The sequence below is a fragment of the Cydia pomonella genome, chromosome 26, assembly GCF_033807575.1.
Source record: "Cydia pomonella isolate Wapato2018A chromosome 26, ilCydPomo1, whole genome shotgun sequence".
Lineage (NCBI taxonomy): Eukaryota > Metazoa > Arthropoda > Insecta > Lepidoptera > Tortricidae > Cydia > Cydia pomonella.
Window position 1 is genome coordinate 5,866,182 of NC_084728.1, and position 22,851 is coordinate 5,889,032.

Below are 22,851 nucleotides of genomic sequence, written 5' to 3' on the forward strand. Positions count from 1 at the left end.
CACACGATAACCTACCTGATTCTTATGTCAAGGGAATAAAGTTCAATATTGTATAGGCATAAATTTTGTTGAAAGCCATTTTCAGCATATTTTTAGTTATACAATATTTAATTTGTTCAGAATGATGCAATACTAGTTATGTTTCAACATGACGCGTTCTGGATAACAACATGGACTTTACATAACTTACAGCTGTGTAAATAGGTTTCTGAAGATTTTATTAAATTTAAATGTGTCGTTTCCGAGCTAAAAACCCCACTTTATCGTTTGCCATAAGGACGCTTTGACAGGTTATTTGTATAAAGATACAATCAAACCTCGTCCTTATGGTAAGCGATAATTTACACGCAAAATAGGCACAATGGTTGTCGATTTGCGTAAAATGCCCATAAACGCTAACTAACACTTACTATGGTAAGCGACAAAGTGGGACCTTTGGCTAGACTTCGATACAAATGGTCTCATTCTCATATAGTGTTCGTTGTATTATTGAGTCGAATTATTTTAAATCAGCTCTCAAATAAATACAAGCTGGAAACAGTTTTCTAACTTATATTGTAATACTTACAGAGTTCAAATTAAAATGTAAAAATGCCACATCAAGAATAAGCAGACATCTTGCTCGTTTCTTCCCAGATCGTGCAAAATGTGGAATGACCTAACTTCTTGACCTATGAAGTGGCTCCTAACTTCACCTATAATATTTCCCTCCCCAGGTTTTGTGACCGCAACGCCATCTACACGTACTGCGGTATCGTGCTGGTCGCCATCAACCCTTACACCGAATTGCCTATTTACGGTAAGTTTTACAAGCTTTTACAGTACATATGGTGCTACTTTCCCTACGCATGCGGGAATGAACACTTTCCGTGCATATGTCGAAACTTTAAAGAGCCATATCTTATACCTTTAAACGAGCAATTCTTGTATATATATATATATATATATATATATTTCTGCGACCTCGGAAACGGCTCTAACGATTTCGCTGAAATTTGGTATATGGGGGTTTTTGGGGGTATACAATCGATCTAGATTAGTCTTATGTTTGGGAAAACGCGTGTTTTCGAGTTTTCATGCGTTTTTCTTTCGACGCAGAATATGGTCGCTAATTTCGGGTTGCCAGCCACTGTCTGTCTGGTCCAGCGGGTTAAGACGCGGACTGCTAAACGAGTGTTATGGGTTCGAATCTCGCCCGGTGACTAACTTTTGTTTTTTTTTTTTTATATGTTCAAGTTTATATATAATTTTTTAATTTTTATTGTTTTAGACAAGTTTAATTTAGTAAAAAAATGTAGTTAAGATTATCACCTATACACCACCATATTACAATAAATAGTTATAACCGAGCAAAGCTCGGTCGCCCAGGTACTGTACTATAAAACGTTGTATGGTACACGTGCGAATAGGTAATTCGCACGTGTTTCCTATTGATAATGGGTCAATTCTTGGAAGCTAAATTTGACTCACTTCCCGATTTCCGATTGAGCTGAAATTTGCAGATGAAAATGCAATATTTTGATGATATGGAGCTGATCTATCGATGGAAACTCTGTGAACTCTGTGATAGAACAACGCATACTGACTGTGTTTGGGGTTGTAAGGATTGTTTCGTCGAAAAGTACAGTCAGCGATAAAAGCTTGTATTCAAAATGTTTTTTTGCCAAACGTATTAAGCTAAAGTGCTCGATACCAGCCCTGTAGGCTCGGCTCGCGTGCTCCGTGGCAATATCTCGTGTTAGACTACCCGGTTTTTAACTGTAAGAAAGAAACGGGACTATCTTGCACGTGAAATATCGCGGTTCGCGGTGCACTCGTGCTAAGGACATTAGCCACTGGAGAACTTCACAACTTTTTCTTTTGTGTAATGACATCTGTACCCCTAGTGTAAATATTTTCGACAGCGAAACGTGACGTACGCGTTTGCGTGTCATTTTGTATGAGATTTTTGACTTTCCAAAACGTCCAGCTTGGCGCGCTGTTCAAAAACCCATACAAAATGAGACTTAACGCAAACGCGTACGTCACGTTTCGCTATCGACTAAATTTACACTAGGGGTACTGAATCCGTTTCAGATGATCGTTCATCTTTTTTTTTCCAAATAAGAATACAGTAGTACTCATAGGGACTTATAGTCTGTCAAGCAAAGTATCTCAGTAGCAATGTACAGCAAAGTGAATTAGGTCAACACTCAAAAATCAGTATTGCGTTGGTATTGCGCTAAGAAAAGCAGCTATGTACATCGAACCAAAAACAAGTAACTATCATTACCTCAAATTTTACAAAAATTTACGATCAACGAGCGCGATTGTATATTGTAGGCACCTTGACTTTGTTTAAGTCCATGCACAAGCTTATTTAATATATTGGTATTTAATTGTGACAGCAGAAATTTCTCTTGAAATAGCAACGATTCAGAATGTAAACAAATATGATGGCTGTCATTCACTTTCCACATTCCACAGATAAAACAGATGACACGCGATTTTGAAATTATTCGAAAACCCGCGATTTTTCATATTTGCCGCTCTTTTGCTACTGACAAGATTTGTTTGACCGAGTATATCTGCCAGACTGCAGAGTAGTTTGTTGGCAGAAAACTGAATCTACCCTCCAACAATAACATTACAAATATTAGGTAATACTTTAATTAGCTTTCTCTTCATCTAGTTACATACCTATCATGCTATATACACCGTGTTTTTATTGAATTGCGTTAACTCCGGGGTTTCGGTAAGTACGTTTAAGGAAACTAAATGGCACAGTTAATTTTCAAAAAAAATTTTTTTTTTGTTTTTTTTTTTACAATTTTTATATTTATAAAAAGTAACTAAATGTTGCATATAGCGTTGTTGTAACATGGGATTTACATTTAACTCAACCAAACAATTGAAAACTGTGATATATCAATGTCATTTCTAACATCGATCGTCCGAGATAGTACGTACGTTTAGTAGCAAATGTATGTACTCGCACTAAACACTAATCAATAAGTAAACAGGCCCTAAGGCAAGTGTACACGCTCGTAAGGGCCTTATAATATAAAAATTTATGATTGATTATTTCCGAAATGGAGTTAATTAGAATATCGGTGTCTTTGAGAAAATTACTTAATTTAAGCTCAGGAATGCACCCTCGAAATTAACGCAAATCAAAAAAAACACGGTGTAGAACCTTAACGTACACACGAGTGTGTTAAAAGTTATGTAACAGATTATTATTATGTATTGAAATGATCCGATCTTTAAATCTTCTGTTGCAGGTGATGAAACTATCATGGCGTATCGCGGCCAATCCATGGGTGACCTGGACCCGCATATTTTTGCCGTTTCGGAGGAGGCCTACACGAAACTTGAGCGGGAGCTGCGAAATCAGAGCATCATAGGTCAATATAAAAAATATATATATATGATATTCTTACACAGATAAGTCCCGCAGTGAGCTCAAGAAGGCGTGCACAGCGGGTACTCAGACAAAATTGACTCTATCGGTTTTTGAAAATAAAAATGTTTAAAAAATTGTACTATCTATAGGACTAATTACACTCTGTTAACAGAAAATTATCGCAAAAATTGTGACATATCCAAAATGTTATGTCATGGTCATACTTCTTCTTCTTCCTCGCGTTGTCCCGACATTTTGCCACGGCTCATGGGAGCCAGGTCCGCTTGACAACTAATCCCAAGCTTTGGCGTAGGCACTAGTTTTTACGAAAGCGACTGCCACCTGACCTTCCAACCCAGAGGGTAAACTAGGCCTTGTTGGGATTAGTCCGGTTTCCTCAAGATGTTTTCCTTCACCGAAAAGCGACTGGTAAATATCAAATTATATTTCGTACATAAGTTCCGAAAAACTTATTGGGACGAGCCGGGGTTTGAACATGTCATACATTGTACGCTTAACATTTACTGACAAGTCAAGTAACAGATGAAGTCAGGCGCATACTTTTTACTTAAAGCATTTGAACTTTCCTTACAGTCCGATGTCAAAACGATGGAAAAAGTCTTAACTTTTTCTCATCTATCAATAACTTTTTGATATCTGCTCTTTCTTGTTGGACTTTACTGCACAGACAGTAATTGTCCATTTGTAAATGTGTAAAATCTCTAAAACAATGATTTATTTGTGGACAGTGAGCGGCGAATCAGGCGCCGGCAAAACTGTATCAGCGAAGTACGCAATGCGCTACTTTGCGGCCGTGGGCGGCAATGCAAGCGAGACGCAGGTCGAGAGAAAAGTGCTCGCTTCCAGTCCTATCATGGAGGTAAGTCGAAAGGAATTATTTTGAACAGCCGCAGTCACCCGGTCGGCACCGGGCACAGGCGAAAGGTTGTTTGGCCTTTGATCTATTAGATGGCGCCACTTTTTGATATTTAACAAATTTAACACATATCAGTGAAAAAATAAGGATCAAAGTCAAATGGCGTTCTAAAAGTTTTAATCATGTGTCGAAAGATGGCAGTAAATTTACTGTGGCTATAAAGTTTTCTGTGACAATCCACTTCTATTTCAAATTCTCTTTTTTAATTTTATTATGGGACATTATTACACAAATTGACTAAGTCCCACAGTAAGCTCAATAAGGCTTGTGTTGAGGGTACTTAGACAACGATATATATATTTGATAAACAGTAGGTTTATAAATGTTAATGAAAGTAAACGTTCCTCGTCATAAACTTTCTACCTATACTTACAGACTTATGGCGTTATTCATAAACGCGTTACTGACCTGAATTAGCTGTGAATCGTTTGTCTTTATCTGTCATTTTGACGTATGTATTTGTAAGAAAGGGACAAAACATAATTTAACTAAATCAGGCCCGTAACGTTTTATTAATAAGGGGGTTCCACTCTATATTTTTTTAATTCGCAGGCCATCGGCAATGCGAAAACCACCCGCAACGACAACTCCTCCCGCTTCGGCAAATTCATAGAAATCCATTTCGACGAGATGTACAGAATATCTGGTGCTAGTATGAGGACGTACTTGCTTGAGAAAAGCAGAGTGGTAAGTTTTAATTAACAAGATTCTACTAGATGGCGCCACTTTAATTTGTAACTTCATCACGGCCTTCCTGCTAGGGACAAGTCCTCATGTGTTTTTTTAACACTTGTTGTTGGCACGTAAGTATGATCTCGAGCCTCGACTTCGTGAGATGTCACCTAGTCTGCAAATGCTTGCAACTCCGGCCACTTGATGCTGGCCACTTTTTAAACCACTTGCAATGGCAAATTCATATTTCGACGAGTTGTACAGAATATCTGGTGCTAGTATGAGGACGTACATCCATGAGAAGAGCAGAGTTGTATTAGTTATTAACGATATGCGACTAGATGGCGCCACTATAATTTGTTACTCCGACATGGTAATTCTGCTAGAGGTGAGTCCTTGTGTTTTTTTTCTGGAACCAAGAAAAAACAAGGATTCTGCAAGAATAGAGCGTTCCCCATCTTAAAGGCCGGCAACGCATTTACATCCCCTCTGTGTGTTGCGTGTGTCCATGAGCGACGTTAATCACTTACCATCAGGCGATTTGTATATTATAAACAAAAAATATCAAGTGCCAATACTGCCAATAAGTGGATATATTTTTTTGCGAAAAGTCGAGTGCCCGGTATTACTATAGTATTATGTAATTATTACGCTACTAGATGGCGCCACCCCAATTTGTAACTCCAACACAGCCACCCTGTTAAAGACACGTTATGTCTTTTCATTATTTTTTTTTAAGTTACGAAATTACTAACAAAATTAAATTACCACCACAATAAGCTATAAGATGTACCGTATTTACTTACTTATTAATTAACTAGGCAATAAGCTAACCCATCTGTATTTAAGGGAGTTCCCTCTGCCAACAAACTGACTTACAGTTTGGCAGAAAAAACTAAATTGTAAAAGCAGGGTTTTTTTTTACCAGAATAAATGTTTTTTTAGGGTTCCGTAGCCAAATGGCATAAAACGGAACCCTTATAGTTTCGCCATGTCCGTCTGTCTGTCTGTCTCTCTGTCTGTCTGTCTGTCTGTCTGTCTGTCTGTCTGTCTGTCTGTCCGAGGCTTTGCTCCGTGGTCGTTAGTGCTAGAAAGCTGAAATTTGGCATGGATATATAAATCAATAAAGCCGACAAAGTCGTACAATAAAATCTAAAAATTTAATTTTTTTAGGGTACCTCCCCTACACGTAAAGTGGGGTTGAAATTTTTTTTTCGCTTCAACCCTAGAGTGTGGGGTATCGTTGGAAAGGTCTTTCAAAACTAATAGGGGTTTTCAGGAAACATTTTTTGATAAAGTGAATATATTCGGAGATAATCGCTCCGAAAGAAAAAAAAAATGTGTACCCCCCCCTCTAACTTTTGAACCATAGGTCCAAAAAATATGAAAAAAATCGTGGAAGTAGAGCTTAAGAAAGACATTAAATGAAAACTATAGCAGACATGATCAGTTTAGCTGTTTTTGAGTTATCGCAAAAAGTTTTCCCTTCATAGTAAAAAGACTTACTTTAATTAGGTACTGATTATGCAAATTTGCCTATTTGTTTAACTCGGGTGAAAGGTACCGTTTCATCCCTTGGTTAACAATTTACTATACTTTAAGCTCCAGTTTAGCTTATTGTGACAGAAGAGTAACTACGGAACCCTACACTGAGCGTGGCCCGACATGCTCTTGGCCGGTTATTTTTACTTAGTGAAACAACATACTCGGTATTATATATATAAATATTATACGACATTATTACACAAATTGACTAAGTCCCACAGTAAGCTCAATAAGGCTTGTGTTGAGGTTACTTAGACAACGACATATATAATATATAAATATTTATAAATACTTAAATACATAGAAAACACCCATGACTCAGGAACAAATATCCATGCTCATCACACGAATAAATGCCCTTACCAGGATTTGAACCCGGGACCATCAGCTTCGTAGGCAGGGTCACTACCCACTAGGCTAAACCGGTCGTCAAATTATCCGGTATTGAATTAAACTATTTACATCGCCTTACAGGTGTATCAAAGTGCTGGAGAGAGGAATTATCACGTGTTCTACCAGCTGTGCGCCGCGGCGCGCAGCATGCCCGAGCTGCAGCTGGGTGAGACTTGCCCGCAATCTCTTTTTATTAACCTACAGATTATTATTTACAGGATGTTAAAAAAACAGAATCGTTTGGGACCATTTAATAAAAATTTCAAGTTTTCACAAATATTTTTTTTTCATAATTTTAAATAATATTTGTAATATTATGTATGCAAGCTAATAGCTTAGGCCTTTAGTCGGCTGATAATAAAGAATATTATAGAATCCAGGAACATAGGAATGGGAAGTCTAGGTGTGAGCAGTACAAACACTTGATGCGATTTGTAGGAGGTTTAATTAAAGACTGGCAAACTACATCTACCCTAAGCAAGCAAGCATAATCTTGGTGTACCTACATTACATATGTATATATAACACAAATGTGTAGTTTCATTTTCAATATCGCGGGACGCTCTAGAAATATAGCGTCCGAAATACATTCGTTACAATAAATTTATTGTTTCAGACCACCAAGACTCGTTTCACTATTTGAACCAAGGCGGCAGTCCTGACATAGATGGCGTCGACGACCTGAGAGCATTCAACGAGACCAAAAACGCACTTACCACCTTAGGCGAGTACCTATATACAACGCAGCGTAAATGAATACTTAAACAATATTATACAGGCCATGTTTAATATTTTTAAAACTTTCATAAAATGCCAAACTGGCCAAAACCAACATTCATCGAATGACTAAACGCCAATTTGACACAAATATCATTATTTGTGACAGGTAAAGTAGTTCATGGAAAAAGATTACTGATCACTAGCTTTTTTTTGTTTTTTTTTTTTTTTTTTATATTATAAGACATTATTACACAAATTGACTAAGTCCAACAGTAAGCTCAATAAGGCTTGTGTTGAGGGTACTTAGACAACGATATATATAATATATAAATATTTATAAATACTTAAATACATAGAAAACACCCATGACTCAGGAGCTTCATTATTGAATACAACAATCACTAAAATGTAGTATAAGGGTCTATCGATAAGATTTAAGGCAAAAGATATTTTTCTGATTTCAAATGGCTAAAGTGACAATTGAGCAAAAAAAACGGTCAAGTTTAGGTTAGGTCAATCATGTGTAAAATATTTTGCAATCCTTTGTGCGTTTGGCAGTATTTTTGTAGTAAAATCATATTTATTAACATTTATTGTTTACAGGTGTGTCAGAAACGGAACAACAAAATATGTTCACTGTATTGGCGTGTATCCTCCATCTTGGCAATATTGAACTTATGTGCGAGCCCGACTCGGGGGACGTGGAGGAAGACGGCGCTTATATCGATGTGAGAGGTTTTGAAATTTAGAGAAAATTGAATGAAAAGAAACACGAATGTATTCCGTACATTTCTAGTGTGGTTGACCTCTCTCCGTAACTCAATACATCATCTATTCCCATCTCATATGTGCAAGATGCAGTTTTCAAAAAGCCATCAGCAGACTTCCGTTTCTGTCTCAAAAGCTACAAAAATGTAAAATGTTTATCCTAGCTCCGTCCCCAGTTACTGCTTCTGCTGTCCGCCTTTTTCTTGTCCACTTCGCTCGATCGACATCGACATTTAGCGAGTGCATTGGCGCGCATGTAATCCCTTGAAAGGTCAAGCACCAAGGCTTCCATCCTCTTGTACTGATGTATACATACCAGCGGCGGCGCGTCACAAATATTCGTGGGGAACCCGGAGCTAATTTTGCTTTCCTTTTCTCCATGAACCGATCGTGAAAGTACTCAACGGGCTGAAATTAGACAAGCCGGTGGGAATCGAGTTCTTTGAACGATCCGCCACTGATACATACCTATGTTGGACAAATAAATGCTTTTGACTCTTTTATCTATAGCGGGATAGACAGACATTTAATGTCACTTTATCAGTTTTTACATGTTGATTTTTTTTTCTTACAGCCAAACGACAAACACCTACAAATCGTCTGTTCGCTTCTCGGGGTGGCGAAGCCGGAGCTGTGTCGGTGGCTGACGCATCGACGGATTGCTTCTGCCCATGAGGTATGTCGTACAACCCGTCTCTCTATAGACTGACAAGCTACAAGCGCTAACGTTTGACAATCAAACGCCTGCCTATCCTCCATAAAAAAAAAACAATCTACTTACCACATTCGGACCTATCTAACCCTGCATAAACCACGCACAGACTTCCACAGTGTGGAAGTTGAGAATGAAAAGTTATCTTCAAAAATGTGCAATTTTGATTGATTGTGCTGTTATTTGGGATACTAGTGAAAGACTAATGACAATGAATTTTATGAATAATAACAAAAATGTAGTTTATTAAAGTTGAAGTACTTACAGGATATTTGTAATACAAAATTACAATTTTGAACAGTCCAAACTTTATGAAATTTTCAAATAAGAGCTTTAAAATCAGTGCTTTACGCGCGTTTACTTAGGTACACGACCATCAGAAAAAAAACATTACTAATTAAGTGAGTGATTAAAAATAATAATAAAATGAACGATAACAAGACGTGCTAATAGAAACCAGTACTTGTTATCTGTATATAGAAAAGAAGAAACTGCCTGACTGACTGACAGACATATCAAAGTACAGCCTAAGCCGCTGGTTCTAGAGATTCCAAATTTGGCACGTAGGTTCCTTACAAGGTCTAGGGGTGCACTAAGAATTTTTCTAAATTCATCCCCTAAGGGGGTGAAATGGGGGTCCAAAGTTGTATGGGGAAACAAGATTAGTTAGACTATTTTATTCGAAACTTTACAAGAGTATTCTTAACGATAAATGAGTGAACACGTGTTTCAGGTTTTTTGAGAATTCAACCCCTAAAAGGGGGAAATATAGTGACAAAGTCTAAAAATCAACATGGGTATTATTACTATGGTTTATCGGGTCGCTGATTACGAAAATAACGATTTTAAAATCTAACGAGGTGGACGAGAAATACGCATCCCCTGTTGGGGTGCGATGAGGTTGAAATTACTAAATATCAATATGGGTGTCATTTTTATGGTTTTTTGCGACGTTATTTACGAAAATGGCATTGAATAATTTAAAAATTTAATATTGTGGACATGAAAAATGTTGAAAGTATTTTGCCATAAAAGAAGAAACTGACTGATTGACTGACATATCAATGCACAGCCTAAACCGCTGGTTCTAGAGATTCCAAATTTGGCACGTAGGTTCTTTACAAGGTCTAGCGGTGCACTAAGAAAGGATTTTTAAAATTCACCTCCTAAGGGGGTGAAATGGGGGTCCAAAGTGTGTATGGGGACACAAGATTAGTTAGACTATTTTAGTAAGAGTTTTAGATTGTTTTGTAATTTGAATTTGTTTTTTTTTTCATCCCAAATCGGTTCATTTTAGCGCACAGCGCAGGGGGCGATGTGACAGAGTGTGTAGCCCGAACGCGGGCAGACGCGTGAGGGCCGACGTCGTTGTCAGTCGTACGATTCTTTGGTCATATGCTATAAATGCGAAAAAAATGTTTTGGTAGTTACTTATCTGTTATTTGACGTTCTTTTGTACCTTTGGTTGGTAGTTAGGTGTCTTTCACACTTATTATTCCACTTTTGTTGTTTGCCGTAGGATTAAGCTTTAATACGATTTTATGATACATCGAGCCGATGTAGACTAGATGTGTCCATTGGAATTATATTATAAAATAACACAACATCAGCAAATTTGTTTGTTAAAGTCATATCCATGAGTAGTAGATGACTGTTAAAAGACCAGGCGGTAAAAGTTTCTACCAGAAGTGATTTTTAACAAGTTTTTTTTTTTTCAAAGGTGATAGTATCCCAAATGGACACGAAACGAGCCGCATTCGCTCGCGACGCGCTCGCTAAGCGAATGTACGGCGAACTGTTCGCTTGGCTCGTCAAGTGTGTGAACCGCGCGCTGGAGACGGAGCAGAATAAAAACCACTTTATAGGTAAATATAAAATATGAAAATGCCAAAATGAACAAAAAACTATTGGTAAGTTGGGCATAATAGCAAAATTTTGCCAAAAATGTCATTCTTGGAGATGTAAAAAGTAGTATGTTGAGTGGTATTCATTGACACGAGTTTTTGTATATAATAAATTTATCTGCATTCAAAATACGATAATTATGAATTGCCTCCCGAGGATTTTTTGACTCAAAAGAAACTTACTAACAATTTTGGGTAACGCCGCCTATGGAAGCTCTAAAATACCAGCGGTGTAATAAATATGTTGCCTGCCCTATATAAATATAACAAATAATAACTTATTATTCCTTTTTTAGGTGTATTAGACATCTACGGCTTCGAAACGTTCGAAATCAACTCCTTCGAGCAGTTTTGCATCAACTACGCCAACGAGAAGTTGCAACAACAATTCAACTCGCACGTATTCAAGTTAGAGCAGGACGAATATATTAAGGTTAGTATCTACTATTTTAGAAATACAAGCACTGATGGTAAAAGTGTAGGCCAAAAGATAAAGTCTAGATTTTAGGCGTTGGATACCATTTTGGTTTAAATGTATCTTGACCCGGGTACGTCCTTAAACTACGTCCAAAAGAGAGGTATGGGCATTGTGAATGTCATCTCGCTTTGTGTGGTAGGGCACAGCCAGTGGATGTCATTCCAGATCTAGAGCAGAGCCCAACTGGAGAAGTACCTCCACCTTACAGAAAACAGCAGCCAAATAACACTAGACCCTACTCATAGTGTTGTGTTCCTGCCGGTGAGTAAGGTTGCCAGAGCTCAATGACGGGGGGCGGGTTTAGGGTCGGCAACGCGCATGTAATTCCTCTGGAGTTGCAGGCGTACATAGGCTACGGAGGCTGCTTACCATCAGGCGGGCCGTTTGCTTGTTTGCCACCGAAGTAGTATAAAAAAAAAAAAAAAAATTTCAGCGATCTTTCTCAGTGACGGTTTCTTGTCTAGTAATTTTTAACCATACGGCTTTGTAACAGAGGTTCGTCATGACATGACCAATATACGGGGCATGGACCGTGAATGTGTTAAATACATACACTGCTTAACCAACTTTTCCCATCTAGTTTTTTAACCTCCGACCCAAAAAGAGGGGTGTCTCTGTCTGTCTGTCTATGGCATCGTAGCTCTCCAACAGATGGACCGATTTCGATGCGTATGCGGTGGTTCTTAGCTATGTTTGATAGAAATCGATCCAGCAGCTTGTAGAGTATCAGCTCTTTTCCAGAATTATGTAAGGCATTTTTGTCGTGAAATGGATTTTTTTGCATATAGCGTAGAGGGCTTAAATATTTTATTATTTAATAGTGCTTTCCTACTCGAATTACATTTTTGTCCTAGTTATAAAAAAACAAATAAAAAAAAAGATTGCAAGTATATATACCGATTTTTTTTACAGGAAGAAATATCATGGAAAATGATCGACTTCTACGACAACCAGCCTTGCATCGACCTGATCGAGGACCGGCTCGGAGTGCTGGCGCTCCTGGACGAGCAGTGCCGCGTGCCGCAGGGCTCCGACCAGGGCTTCGTGGCCAAGCTGCACGAGAGCTGCCACAAGTACCCGCACTTCATGAAACCCAGGTTTGGGAACCAAGGTGAGCGAAGCTAAGGGCTCCTTCAGCAAGTTTGGTAGTCCCTAGTCACCATTTCTCAACCGAAATGCCAATCGTGCCATATGTTCATGTCGTCTTAACAGTGACAATTGTTACAATCAATACAAGATAAATGACAAAACTGACTAAAAAATGCCTAAACGGACAAGAATTCCAAAATGAGATGTGCTATTTCCGTTTGACCAAAGAGAATTTGAAATAGAGGTGTAATGTCAAGAAAACTTTGTAGCCACGTAAATTTACCGCCATTTTCCTTTTAGAACGCCATTTGACTTTGATCCTTATTCTTTCACTGATATGTGTTAAATTTGTTAAATATCAAAAAGTGACGCCGTCTTCCCGGGCACAACTTAAAGGTTATGGCTCCATCACTCGAAACGATGTCGCTATACCTCTGGCTTTTGATTTATTACACGTTGCCACTTTTTGATATTTAAAAGATTTGACACATATCAGTAAAAGAATAAGGATCAAAGTCAAATGGCGTTCTAAAAGTTATAACCATGTGTCGAAAGATGGCTACAAAGTTTTCTTTGACTACCACCGCTATTTCAAATTCTCTTTGGTTTTGTTACCATCGAACCTTCGGAGTTTGTACGATTTAAAGTTTAAAATATATATTTTTGTTCTAGCATTTATAATAAAACACTTCGCTGACAACGTTGAATACCAATGCGGGGGTTTTCTAGAGAAGAACAGAGACACAGTATCAGAAGAGCAGTTAGAATGCATCAAGTCAGCGAGCAGTTGCCGGCTGATCCACGCCATGTTTGCCTCCGAGCGGGTGTCGGAGGAAAATGCGACTGCGACGTTGCCTCTGCCGTCACGACGACGGAACACGCCTGCTGTGCCGCTTACTAGTCTTACGGTAATAGGACATTACTATATAGGACGGGAAACGAAGGGTTGCAGGCCAAGTAGATATAGGTCGGCTAGGGATACGCGGCCGGCAACCCCGTTTCCCGCCGAGATTTGTATAGTGCTTTTCTCAAACTTGCAATGAAATAATTTTAAAAAAAATAGGATGATGATGATGATGATTTTTTCATGTCCTAATGTGATAGGTTATTCAGTGCGTGGGGTATTGGAGGGGAATAAAAATGTAATTATTTTGGCGCTACCACGCACGCCATTACGCTTTTTTCTTTTCTTTTTCTTTCTTTTTTTCTTTTTTTTGTGTGTTTTTTGTTGTTACCGAAAGGGGAACGAAAATTTGATTATTTTTAAGCTACGACGCACGGTTTAGGAGATACAGCACTATAAAGATTTCTGCATGACTGAAAAAAATAAAACTTTTTGGGGCTGTATCTCCTAAACCGTGCGTCGTAGCGCAAAAATAATGAAATTTTTGTTCCCCTTTGAATCCCCGAAATAATATTTAACAAACACAAAAAAGAAAAAAAAACACAAAAAAAGGCAAAAAAATTAAAAAATGCATACTGGCAGAATTTTGCTTATAGGTTTTTTATAGTTGAATGTCAAGAGGTGCCATTATTTGACTTTAAAAAACAAAAGAAGGTTGCCTTACAGGCCTAGGTGTGTAAGGCTGTATGAAATTCCTTTACATATCATCATCACTCATCGCACCTGATATGTAGTATTTCCGGACCTAATTTGAAGTTAGTTATGTCAACATTTCATTACAAGTTTGAGAATAGTACATTACGATACAAGTGCGAAAAATAGGAAGTTCGAAACGAGTGGCGATAAATTAAAACACGACCGAAGGGAGTGTTTTAAATCGACACGAGTTGCGAATTACCTATTCGCACATGTATCGTACAACGTTTTACAGTACATATGGCCATTTAAATGTTCGACTCAATAACGTAATTGATATGTATGTATAGGGCGATATAAAGAAACACGATGTGACTTCATTGGCGGTTTATTCTCAACTAAAAACATGGTTAAGCGCGAGCGGCATACCCACATAACTATATCTATACCTAACTTACTAGTTATATCTACCTACATGTAGTATTGTGATATACTACACTACTTCCCCCCTTACCGATAGGTTCTGTCTTGTACGTACTTACTTGATTGTATTGTACATAGGCACATGCAGATGCTTAAGTATATGTGTAACTAGGTCAGGCGAGTAACAGCTGTTTGCTGGATGACACATGGCGGACACTATAAGTAAGAAGGGATGTGGCGTTTACATAATTGCTTAGGCGATAATTCTTATTGACTAAAGTTATAACAAATAATAATAGTTTTACAGTTAAACCCTAAAAATGCAAGAAATGACTGAAGTGAGGGCTAATACTGTACCTATTTACTCTCCCCGTAATCCAAGTAGGTACTTACTTACAATAAAGGAAAAAAAAAATGATGGTGACTTAAAACTAGCGCCAATTATTAACAATGGAAAGGTATGATAGTTTAACCTCGTTACTGTTATGCATATGCATGTAGTACGAATAACCTCAATAAAATGTAAGTATCTTCCAAATGGAAAAGATTAGCGATTGTTTCAATTTAGATGATGCGAGTTGTAAAACACAACTTAATATAACCCAACGTAAATTGTAATTGTCTTGTAATTATGGTGACCCTTAGGAGGCTATTTTGATGACATGGTATGTCATATAGGTTTAATTTTTTTTTTTGTTAATAATATATATAATTATAACTGTGTTTGACAATAAGGAAAATAGTACATTACGATACAAGTGCGAAAAATAGAAAACCCGAAACGAGTGGCGATAAATTAAAACACGACCGAAGGGAGTGTTTTAAATCGACACGAGTTGCGAATTACCTACTCGCACATGTATCGTACATCGTTTTACAGTACATATGGCCCTTTAAATGTTCGACACAATAACGTAATATGCTACTTCTCGCACTAGTGCTATAAAGTAGCCCCATATGTACTGTAAAATATATATTATTCTCATGTTTACGGATACGCTTCTTCAAAACCGTAACGCATAACAGGCATGCGAGCGCGCACCGGTCTGGGGCTGGCGGCGGGTGGCGCTGGTGCATCCCTCGGGATCCTACAACCTGCCGCCGCCAGGGGAGCTACGTTAACGCCCGATGTCACGCCATTGTAACGTGCCTCGCGCTCGTCCGTCGGCGCCGTCCCGTAATCGTGGCGCGCGCGTAATTGATTTGTGTGCCGAGATATTATGCCTTCCTCTGTCTGAACTTTATAGTTATTGTTGCCTAATACCTGCTTAATCGTAGCCTCAATCCACTTATGACCCTTACGGAAGTCTCTGGCCCACACTAAATCCCCGACTTCGAATGACCTACTGTTCTGGGGTCCACGAGCTATTTTTGTTTGCTTATTTTTTTCTACAGTGTCAAACAGACCGGTTTTGAGTAGGTCAAGTCTTGTTTTTAATTGACGCCCTAGCAACAATGCAGCTGGTGACTCATCCGTAGTGCAGTGTTTAGTGTTTCTATAATCTAACAAAAAGCGCTGTAAAAATTGGTTAGGGTTAGTGTTTTCTTTCGTTGCCTTCTTTAAACATTTTTTTATTGTGCGCACAGCTATCTCCGCTTCCCCATTCGACGCAGGTTGGTAAGGAGCTGACGTGATGTGTGTGACCCCATTTTTCATTAAGAAACTTGCGAATTGTTCACTACTAAATGGGGGTCCATTATCTATCCTACCGACTGCGCCAAATGATATGTATGTATAGGGCGATATAAAGAAACACGATGTGACTTCATTGGCGGTTTATTCTCAACTAAAAACATGGTTAAGCGCGAGCGGCATACCCACATAACTATATCTATACCTAACTTACTAGTTATATCTACCTACATGTAGTATTGTGATATACTACAGTAATATGCAAATTTTCGCACGAGTGCGGTAAAGTAGCACCATATGTACTGTAAAATTGTATTTTATGTTTTTGTTTTAAATGTGGTAGATCTTGTGTTGTCTGTATGGATTTTTCTCAACGCACCGACTTTTGAAATATCTGCTTGGTTATATGGTACTATGGACTGGACTGCCTTTAATAGTGAATATTAATTTTATTTATTATAATTTAAATGCCTTTACAGTACATATGGGGCTACTTTATAGCACTAGTGCGAGAAGTAGCATATTATGTTACTGTGTCGAACATTTAAAGGGCCATATGTACTGTAAAACGTTGTACGATACATGTGCGAATAGGTAATTCGCAACTCGTGTCGATTTAAAACACTCCCTTCGGTCGTGTTTTAATTTATCGCCACTCGTTTCGAATTTCCTATTTTTCGCACTTGTATCGTAATGTACTATTTTAGGGTTCCTAAGGACCGGGACCCTATTACTAAGACTCCGCTGCCCGTCCGTCTGTCTTTCTCACCAGGTTGTATCTCATGAACCGTGATAGTTAGACAGTTGAAATTATTACAGATGATGTATTTCTGTTGCCGCTATAACAACAAATACTAAAAAAGTACGGAACTCACGTAGTGCGAGCCCGATTCGCATTTGGCTGTTTTTTTATATATTTATTTATTATGATTGTGAAATCAAGTTTAAAATAAATAAATAAAATGCCAAGTTGACCAAAAATGATGAAAAAAAAGGTAAAATATCACAGCTACGTATATTATATCGTAATGACGTTAGAATACTGCAGTGCCACTTATTTTACTATCCGCAAAACTATCTATATATATCTATATATACCAAGTATATCAAAAATTCCAAAAGGGCTAACATATAGGTAACTGGTACAACCGGGGTGACTTCAGGAAATTTGGGGTTACTTTGATAGTTTTAAAACGGCCACAAAATTATCATTATTCATTATTTACTGAAACTGTTTGTGTAACTTGTTAGATTGCTATATATTGACGTTCACCTACAGAAAAATTGCCTACTTACATAAAAATATATTATGGCTTAAAAGCTGGAATTTCAAAGTCGCCTCCGTATTTCTAAGCGACCCCGTTTTCATCATCATCATTTAAGAGCATGACTCTTGTCGGTGGAGTAGACCCCAGTTTTCGCGGTCCTCGGCCAAGTTCTTTAGGTCCCTGTAAGACACGACATTTGCTTTTCCTTCTAGTTGCTGCGTGTAACTTGCTCGTGGTTTTCCTCAACCTTCGATCTTGCCTTCCAAAATAATTTTAAAGTGTCGTATCTTATCAAGTGACCTATCATCTTATGGAACCTAAAATCAATGCCGAGACTAACTATCTAATCAATTGAATAAAAAAGTCCATTATTACAGCAACCTCCTCGCAGAGCATCCGGCCAGAAGCAGACAGTAGGGGCGCAATTCCGAGCATCTCTTTCGGCTCTCATGGCGACCCTGTCCGCGACCACCCCGCACTACGTGCGCTGCATCAAGCCCAACGACACCAAGCAGCCCTTCCAGTTCCATCCCGCGAGGGCCGTCAACCAACTGAGGCAAGCAATCCAATAAAAGTACCAGACTATGGCACTTATTTTTGCACGAATGAAGCCACTGCTGGCTTCACCCTTCAGCGGTAGATTTTAAGGAATCGACAATAATCACTGTCACTTCGCGGTCCGACTAATTCTGCAAAAGAAAAGGGTTCTACACAAGGCTCATGCAAGAATAAGGTTGTAAATAAGTTTTGGCAAAAAAAAAAAAAAAATTGGTACAAGCTTTTATCGCTGACTGTACTTTTTTTCCACAGGCAACTAATACTCATTGAGACAATTCTAAAAACCCCAAAAACAATTAGGTTGCGTTGTTTTATCACAGAGTTCCTATGGCTACCTCCTGTCTCCATCATCAGATCAGCTTGATGGTACCATAATATTGCATTGTCACACGACTTACATGCGTATGCAAATTTACAGCATTGGAAACCGGGAAGTGGGTCAAATTTAACTTGCAAGATTTGTCCCATACATACTAACAGGGCAAGTTAGATAAAAGCTTGTAAAATATAGTATATTTACTCGAAAAAGGTACACAATTTGTAGAGCAACCAAACTCTAGTTACTATCGTTTTACTGGATCGTAACACCAAGCAATATTGATTGATGAACCTCTGAGAGAAATATACTTAATGGATCATTAATACTCAGACGTTATGTCATTGGAATAAGGTTTCCGAATAGTCAATTTGCTGTACTGTTTATAAAGTAGGTGAATAAAATTGTCTGTGTTGCTTTCAGGGCGTGTGGTGTGTTGGAGACCATAAGGATCTCGGCGGCCGGCTTCCCATCCAGATGGTTGTACCAGGACTTCTTCAATAGGTAAGCGGTTTTGAATACGTTTAGTACTCTTACGAGAACGGTAGATGTCGCTAGGCGACTCCCTGAAATGTTAAATAATGAATGAAATATCGTAATGTAGTAAACTTTGGTAGTTCAGAGCAGTTTTATTTATTTGATTTTAGGATGCTTTAGGACAACAGGCTTATCAATGTTTGTCAATCTTTCGTTATTGCCAGAAATGTTCTAGATGTGGTTTTTAGACCGATTGCATTAGAACTATATTTATATTTATATACCTGTCAGTCTTTAATGTGTATTTTAATACATATCAGATGTAAAATTTCAATTTGCTGGATACTGAAGAGTTATATTGCATAAAATAAAGAATTTAATTGCAGGCTTTAAATTTTTTTTAATGAGGCATGTCAAGTTTTTTTTTTTACATTAACTCTTAAATGCATGTTTTTTTTTCTGATATTAATATATTTGTTACGTAATTGTTTACTATTTCCTGGAAAAGTAGGAAATAAAATTAAAACATCGATTTTCATTACATAAAAGTTAGAAGTTACATATGGTAAATCATTTTTATATAAATATACAATCATTGGTAAAATATATATGAAAAATCTTACTACCATCATAAAGATAAGGACCGTGCGCGTTGGAGGGTCTGCCATCTTGTGGCCTGAATCGGAACAATAAACATGTAAATTTACACGTCACGTGTTTTGTCGTGAATGGTAGGTTCTGCCATCTTGTGGGCTACATTGGAACAATAAACATCACATTTACGCCTCGCGCCAAAAATCTGACGGCTCCAGTGCTGCCTTATAGTTCATGCACGCTCCCTATACACTATTTGCGATATACGTATAATAATGTTTAAATATAAAATAACTACAAATCCTGTAAAAACCGCTTTATATCTATCAAATTCTAAGAATCATCTTTTTGCTTTTTCCAAATTGCCTTATTTTGCCTTAAAACAAATGTAAAAGTAAAAAAGTAGAAGTAAAAAACTTTATTGCCAAAGCTAGAATTCATCCTTCCTTAAACATTACAAATTATAAAAAAGAGAAAATACAAGACATTAAACATGTAATCTTTTTTAATTAATTAAAATATTGCGAAAATTTGAATAAAAAATCGGGAAATGCATTGGTTTTACTATCAATTGAATATACAGATTAAAATATCTCATTATGCATCAAATAATCTTACACTATGCCCTTATTCATAAACGTCTACTAAAGTTACGAAGCGGCTAATAATCGTTTGTCCCTTTCAATCATACCAATATGTCGGAAAGGGTCAAACGATTATTAGCGGCTTCGTAACTTTAGTAAACGTTTATGAATAAGGGGGTTAAGGGTTAAAATTGTTTGGCAGGTACCGTCTGCTGTGCGCGCACAAGGAGCTGGACCGCGCGGACGTGAAGGGCACGTGCCGGCGGCTGCTGGCGGCGCACCTCAAGGACCCCGACAAGTACCAGTTCGGCGCCACCAAGATCTTCTTCCGCGCTGGACAGGTAGGTACCGTGTGCTGTGCGGCACAAGGAGCTGGACCGGCTGGACAGGTAGGTACCGTCTGCTGTGCGGCACAAGGAGCTGGACCGGCTGGACAGGTAGGCGCGGTGCCCCACGTATAGGGAAGGCGCTAACTTGTGCGTCCGCGGCACGAAGCAGGAAGTCTGGGGTTCGAAGGGAATTATTTGCGTGTTTATCACAGATATATCCTGACTTGTCTTATATGTATTTATCTGTATCTATCTAGTATCTTGGCATCTTGTACTCACAACACAAGCCTAACTACAGAACGAGGTCGATTTGTGTAAGCAAAGATAATTTGAAATAGAGGTGTATTGTGATAGAAAACTTTGTAGCGGTGTAAATTTACTGACATCTTTCGACATATTACGAGTATTAAAACTTTTAGAAAGCCATTTGACTTAAATCCTTATTTTTTCACTGATATGTGTTTAATTTGTTAAATATCAACAAGTGGCGCCATCTTACCGGGCACTACCTAAAGGTTATGGCGCCATCGCTCGAAACGATGCCGCCATACCTTTGGCCTTTGATTTATTACACGGCGCCACTTTTTGATATTTAACAGATTTGACACATATCATTAAAGAATAAGGGATCAAAGTCAAATGGCGTTCTAAAAGTTTTAATAATATGTCGAAAGATGGCCGTAAATGTACATAGCTACAAAGTTTTCTATGACAATACACCTTTATTTCAAATTCTCTTTGGTGTAAGGTTGTCCCATAATAATAATATTAACATTTATATTGAATAAACAAACAATTTACAGTCTAGAAATCAATACAAGACCCATCGTAGGCAAAACCTTGAGGAGGTTTGTGTGCCGATGGGGAGTTCAGAGAAAAAAGAACAATACATATATTAATGTCTAATTAAAAAAAAGTACAGTCAGCGATAAAAGCATGTACCAAAAATGAAATTGCCAAAAACGTATGTACCATTGTTATTTCCAGGTGGCATATTTAGAGAAGATCCGCGCCGACATCCAACGCCTGTACTGCGTGCGCGTACAAAGCTGCGTGCGGCGTTTCGTGGCCCGACGCAAGTACTTGCGCCGCATGCGTGCCTTGCGCGGCCTGCAAGCTCACTGCCGGGGCTTTATCGCCAGACGGTATGATGTTACATTACATTTGGCTGGTTTTTACGACGCACGCTATTACGCTTTTTTCCTTTTTTTTCTTTTTTGTGCTTATTATTAGGGTTTTCTAAAGGGGAACAAAAATTTGATTATTTTTGCGCTACAACGCACGGTGTAGGAGATACAGCCCTATAAAGATTTATTTTCAGTCATACAGAAATCTTTATAGGGCTGTATCTCCTAAACCGTGCGTCGTAGCGCAAAAATAATCAAATTTTCGTTTCCGTTTGGGAAATCCTGAAATAATAATAAAAATACACAAAAAAAAACACTAAAAAGAAAAAATTTTGCCGGCCTAGGCCTGCAAGATTTGTATGAAATTCCATTAACGACCTCTTGTCCTAGCCGCACCGGAAAAGTCATACTGCGCAGCCTACTTTGCATGTTTGAGAATTTTTTTATTTTTAGCAAAGTGCAAGAATTCCGGCGCACTCTGGCCGCGATCAAGATCCAGCGCTACTTGCGCGGCTGGCTGGCGCGGCGCCGCTACCGCCGGCTGCGGCGCCTCGCCATAGGGCTCCAGGCGCGCGCCAGGGGCTGCCTGGCTCGCAGGCTGTACAGGGATGTGCGCAGGGTCAAAGCGGTAACTTATTCTTTTTATTTTCGGAACTTCCGACGTATTTTATACCGTTTTTTCTACTCCTCTACTGTTATCTGTCATTTATAAAATGTTACTGCGATTAATTGCTACCAACCTGACAAAATCAAAATGAATACAGTTTCAAACTAAGTGCATTGCTGCAAACTTACAAAATATTCATTACGTTACGTTACATTCATTACTCAAGAAGAAACAATTGCATCATAAGTCAGAAACGCACATGTGACACCCTTAATATAGCAACATCCATAGACTACGAAGACCGCTTAGCGTTGCTTGTCAGGCTACTGTGGCCAAAATCGAGAAAAAAACTATCAAAAAATTGAATTTAGCATGGAGCAAGTACCAGGGCCTCATGAGTTGCGAGAAGGTATCGCTGACCAGCCGGGCCGGGCGGGCCGGGCGCATAAGCGTACTTTTGGTTTGTTTACCTATATGATTCTACTAGTTTAAAGTATTGTTTTTTGTTGACTTGTAGTAAAAGTATTGTATGCAATGTTGTATAAATAGGTAAACAAAAGTTCGTGGCGTTTTCCTTTACCCACGCCACTCGCCTTTTAGACCCTTATGCAACGGTTGCATAAAATACTATTGCTAGACTCCCGCAAGATTCTAGTATCCTACTTTCAGGGCTTCAACAGGGCACAGACCCGGGGCTATCTAGCTCGAAAGCTCTATAGAGACGCACGCAGGGTCGAAGTGATAAGTCATGTTACTGAATTGTGACCCGATAGGTACAAAATTTTACTAAAA

The 22,851-nt window shown here is 38.4% G+C and overlaps 1 protein-coding gene across 2 annotated transcripts in view; it reads left to right on the forward strand.

Annotated features, from left to right (window-relative positions):
- The window catches only part of LOC133532082 (unconventional myosin-Va), a 91,786-nt gene that overhangs the window by 14,467 nt on the left and 54,468 nt on the right, over positions 1 to 22,851 (forward strand). For both annotated transcript variants that reach the window (XM_061870577.1, XM_061870576.1), the window contains exons 4-20: positions 717 to 799; positions 3,264 to 3,386; positions 4,135 to 4,265; positions 4,875 to 5,009; positions 7,014 to 7,098; positions 7,549 to 7,656; positions 8,256 to 8,380; positions 8,995 to 9,096; positions 10,853 to 10,997; positions 11,333 to 11,469; positions 12,427 to 12,625; positions 13,276 to 13,511; positions 17,845 to 18,023; positions 18,765 to 18,845; positions 20,199 to 20,337; positions 21,313 to 21,470; positions 21,906 to 22,080. In XM_061870577.1, the coding sequence (XP_061726561.1) occupies positions 717 to 799; positions 3,264 to 3,386; positions 4,135 to 4,265; positions 4,875 to 5,009; positions 7,014 to 7,098; positions 7,549 to 7,656; positions 8,256 to 8,380; positions 8,995 to 9,096; positions 10,853 to 10,997; positions 11,333 to 11,469; positions 12,427 to 12,625; positions 13,276 to 13,511; positions 17,845 to 18,023; positions 18,765 to 18,845; positions 20,199 to 20,337; positions 21,313 to 21,470; positions 21,906 to 22,080 (2,341 nt within the window). The remainder of the gene's footprint in view (positions 1 to 716; positions 800 to 3,263; positions 3,387 to 4,134; positions 4,266 to 4,874; positions 5,010 to 7,013; positions 7,099 to 7,548; positions 7,657 to 8,255; positions 8,381 to 8,994; positions 9,097 to 10,852; positions 10,998 to 11,332; positions 11,470 to 12,426; positions 12,626 to 13,275; positions 13,512 to 17,844; positions 18,024 to 18,764; positions 18,846 to 20,198; positions 20,338 to 21,312; positions 21,471 to 21,905; positions 22,081 to 22,851) is intronic.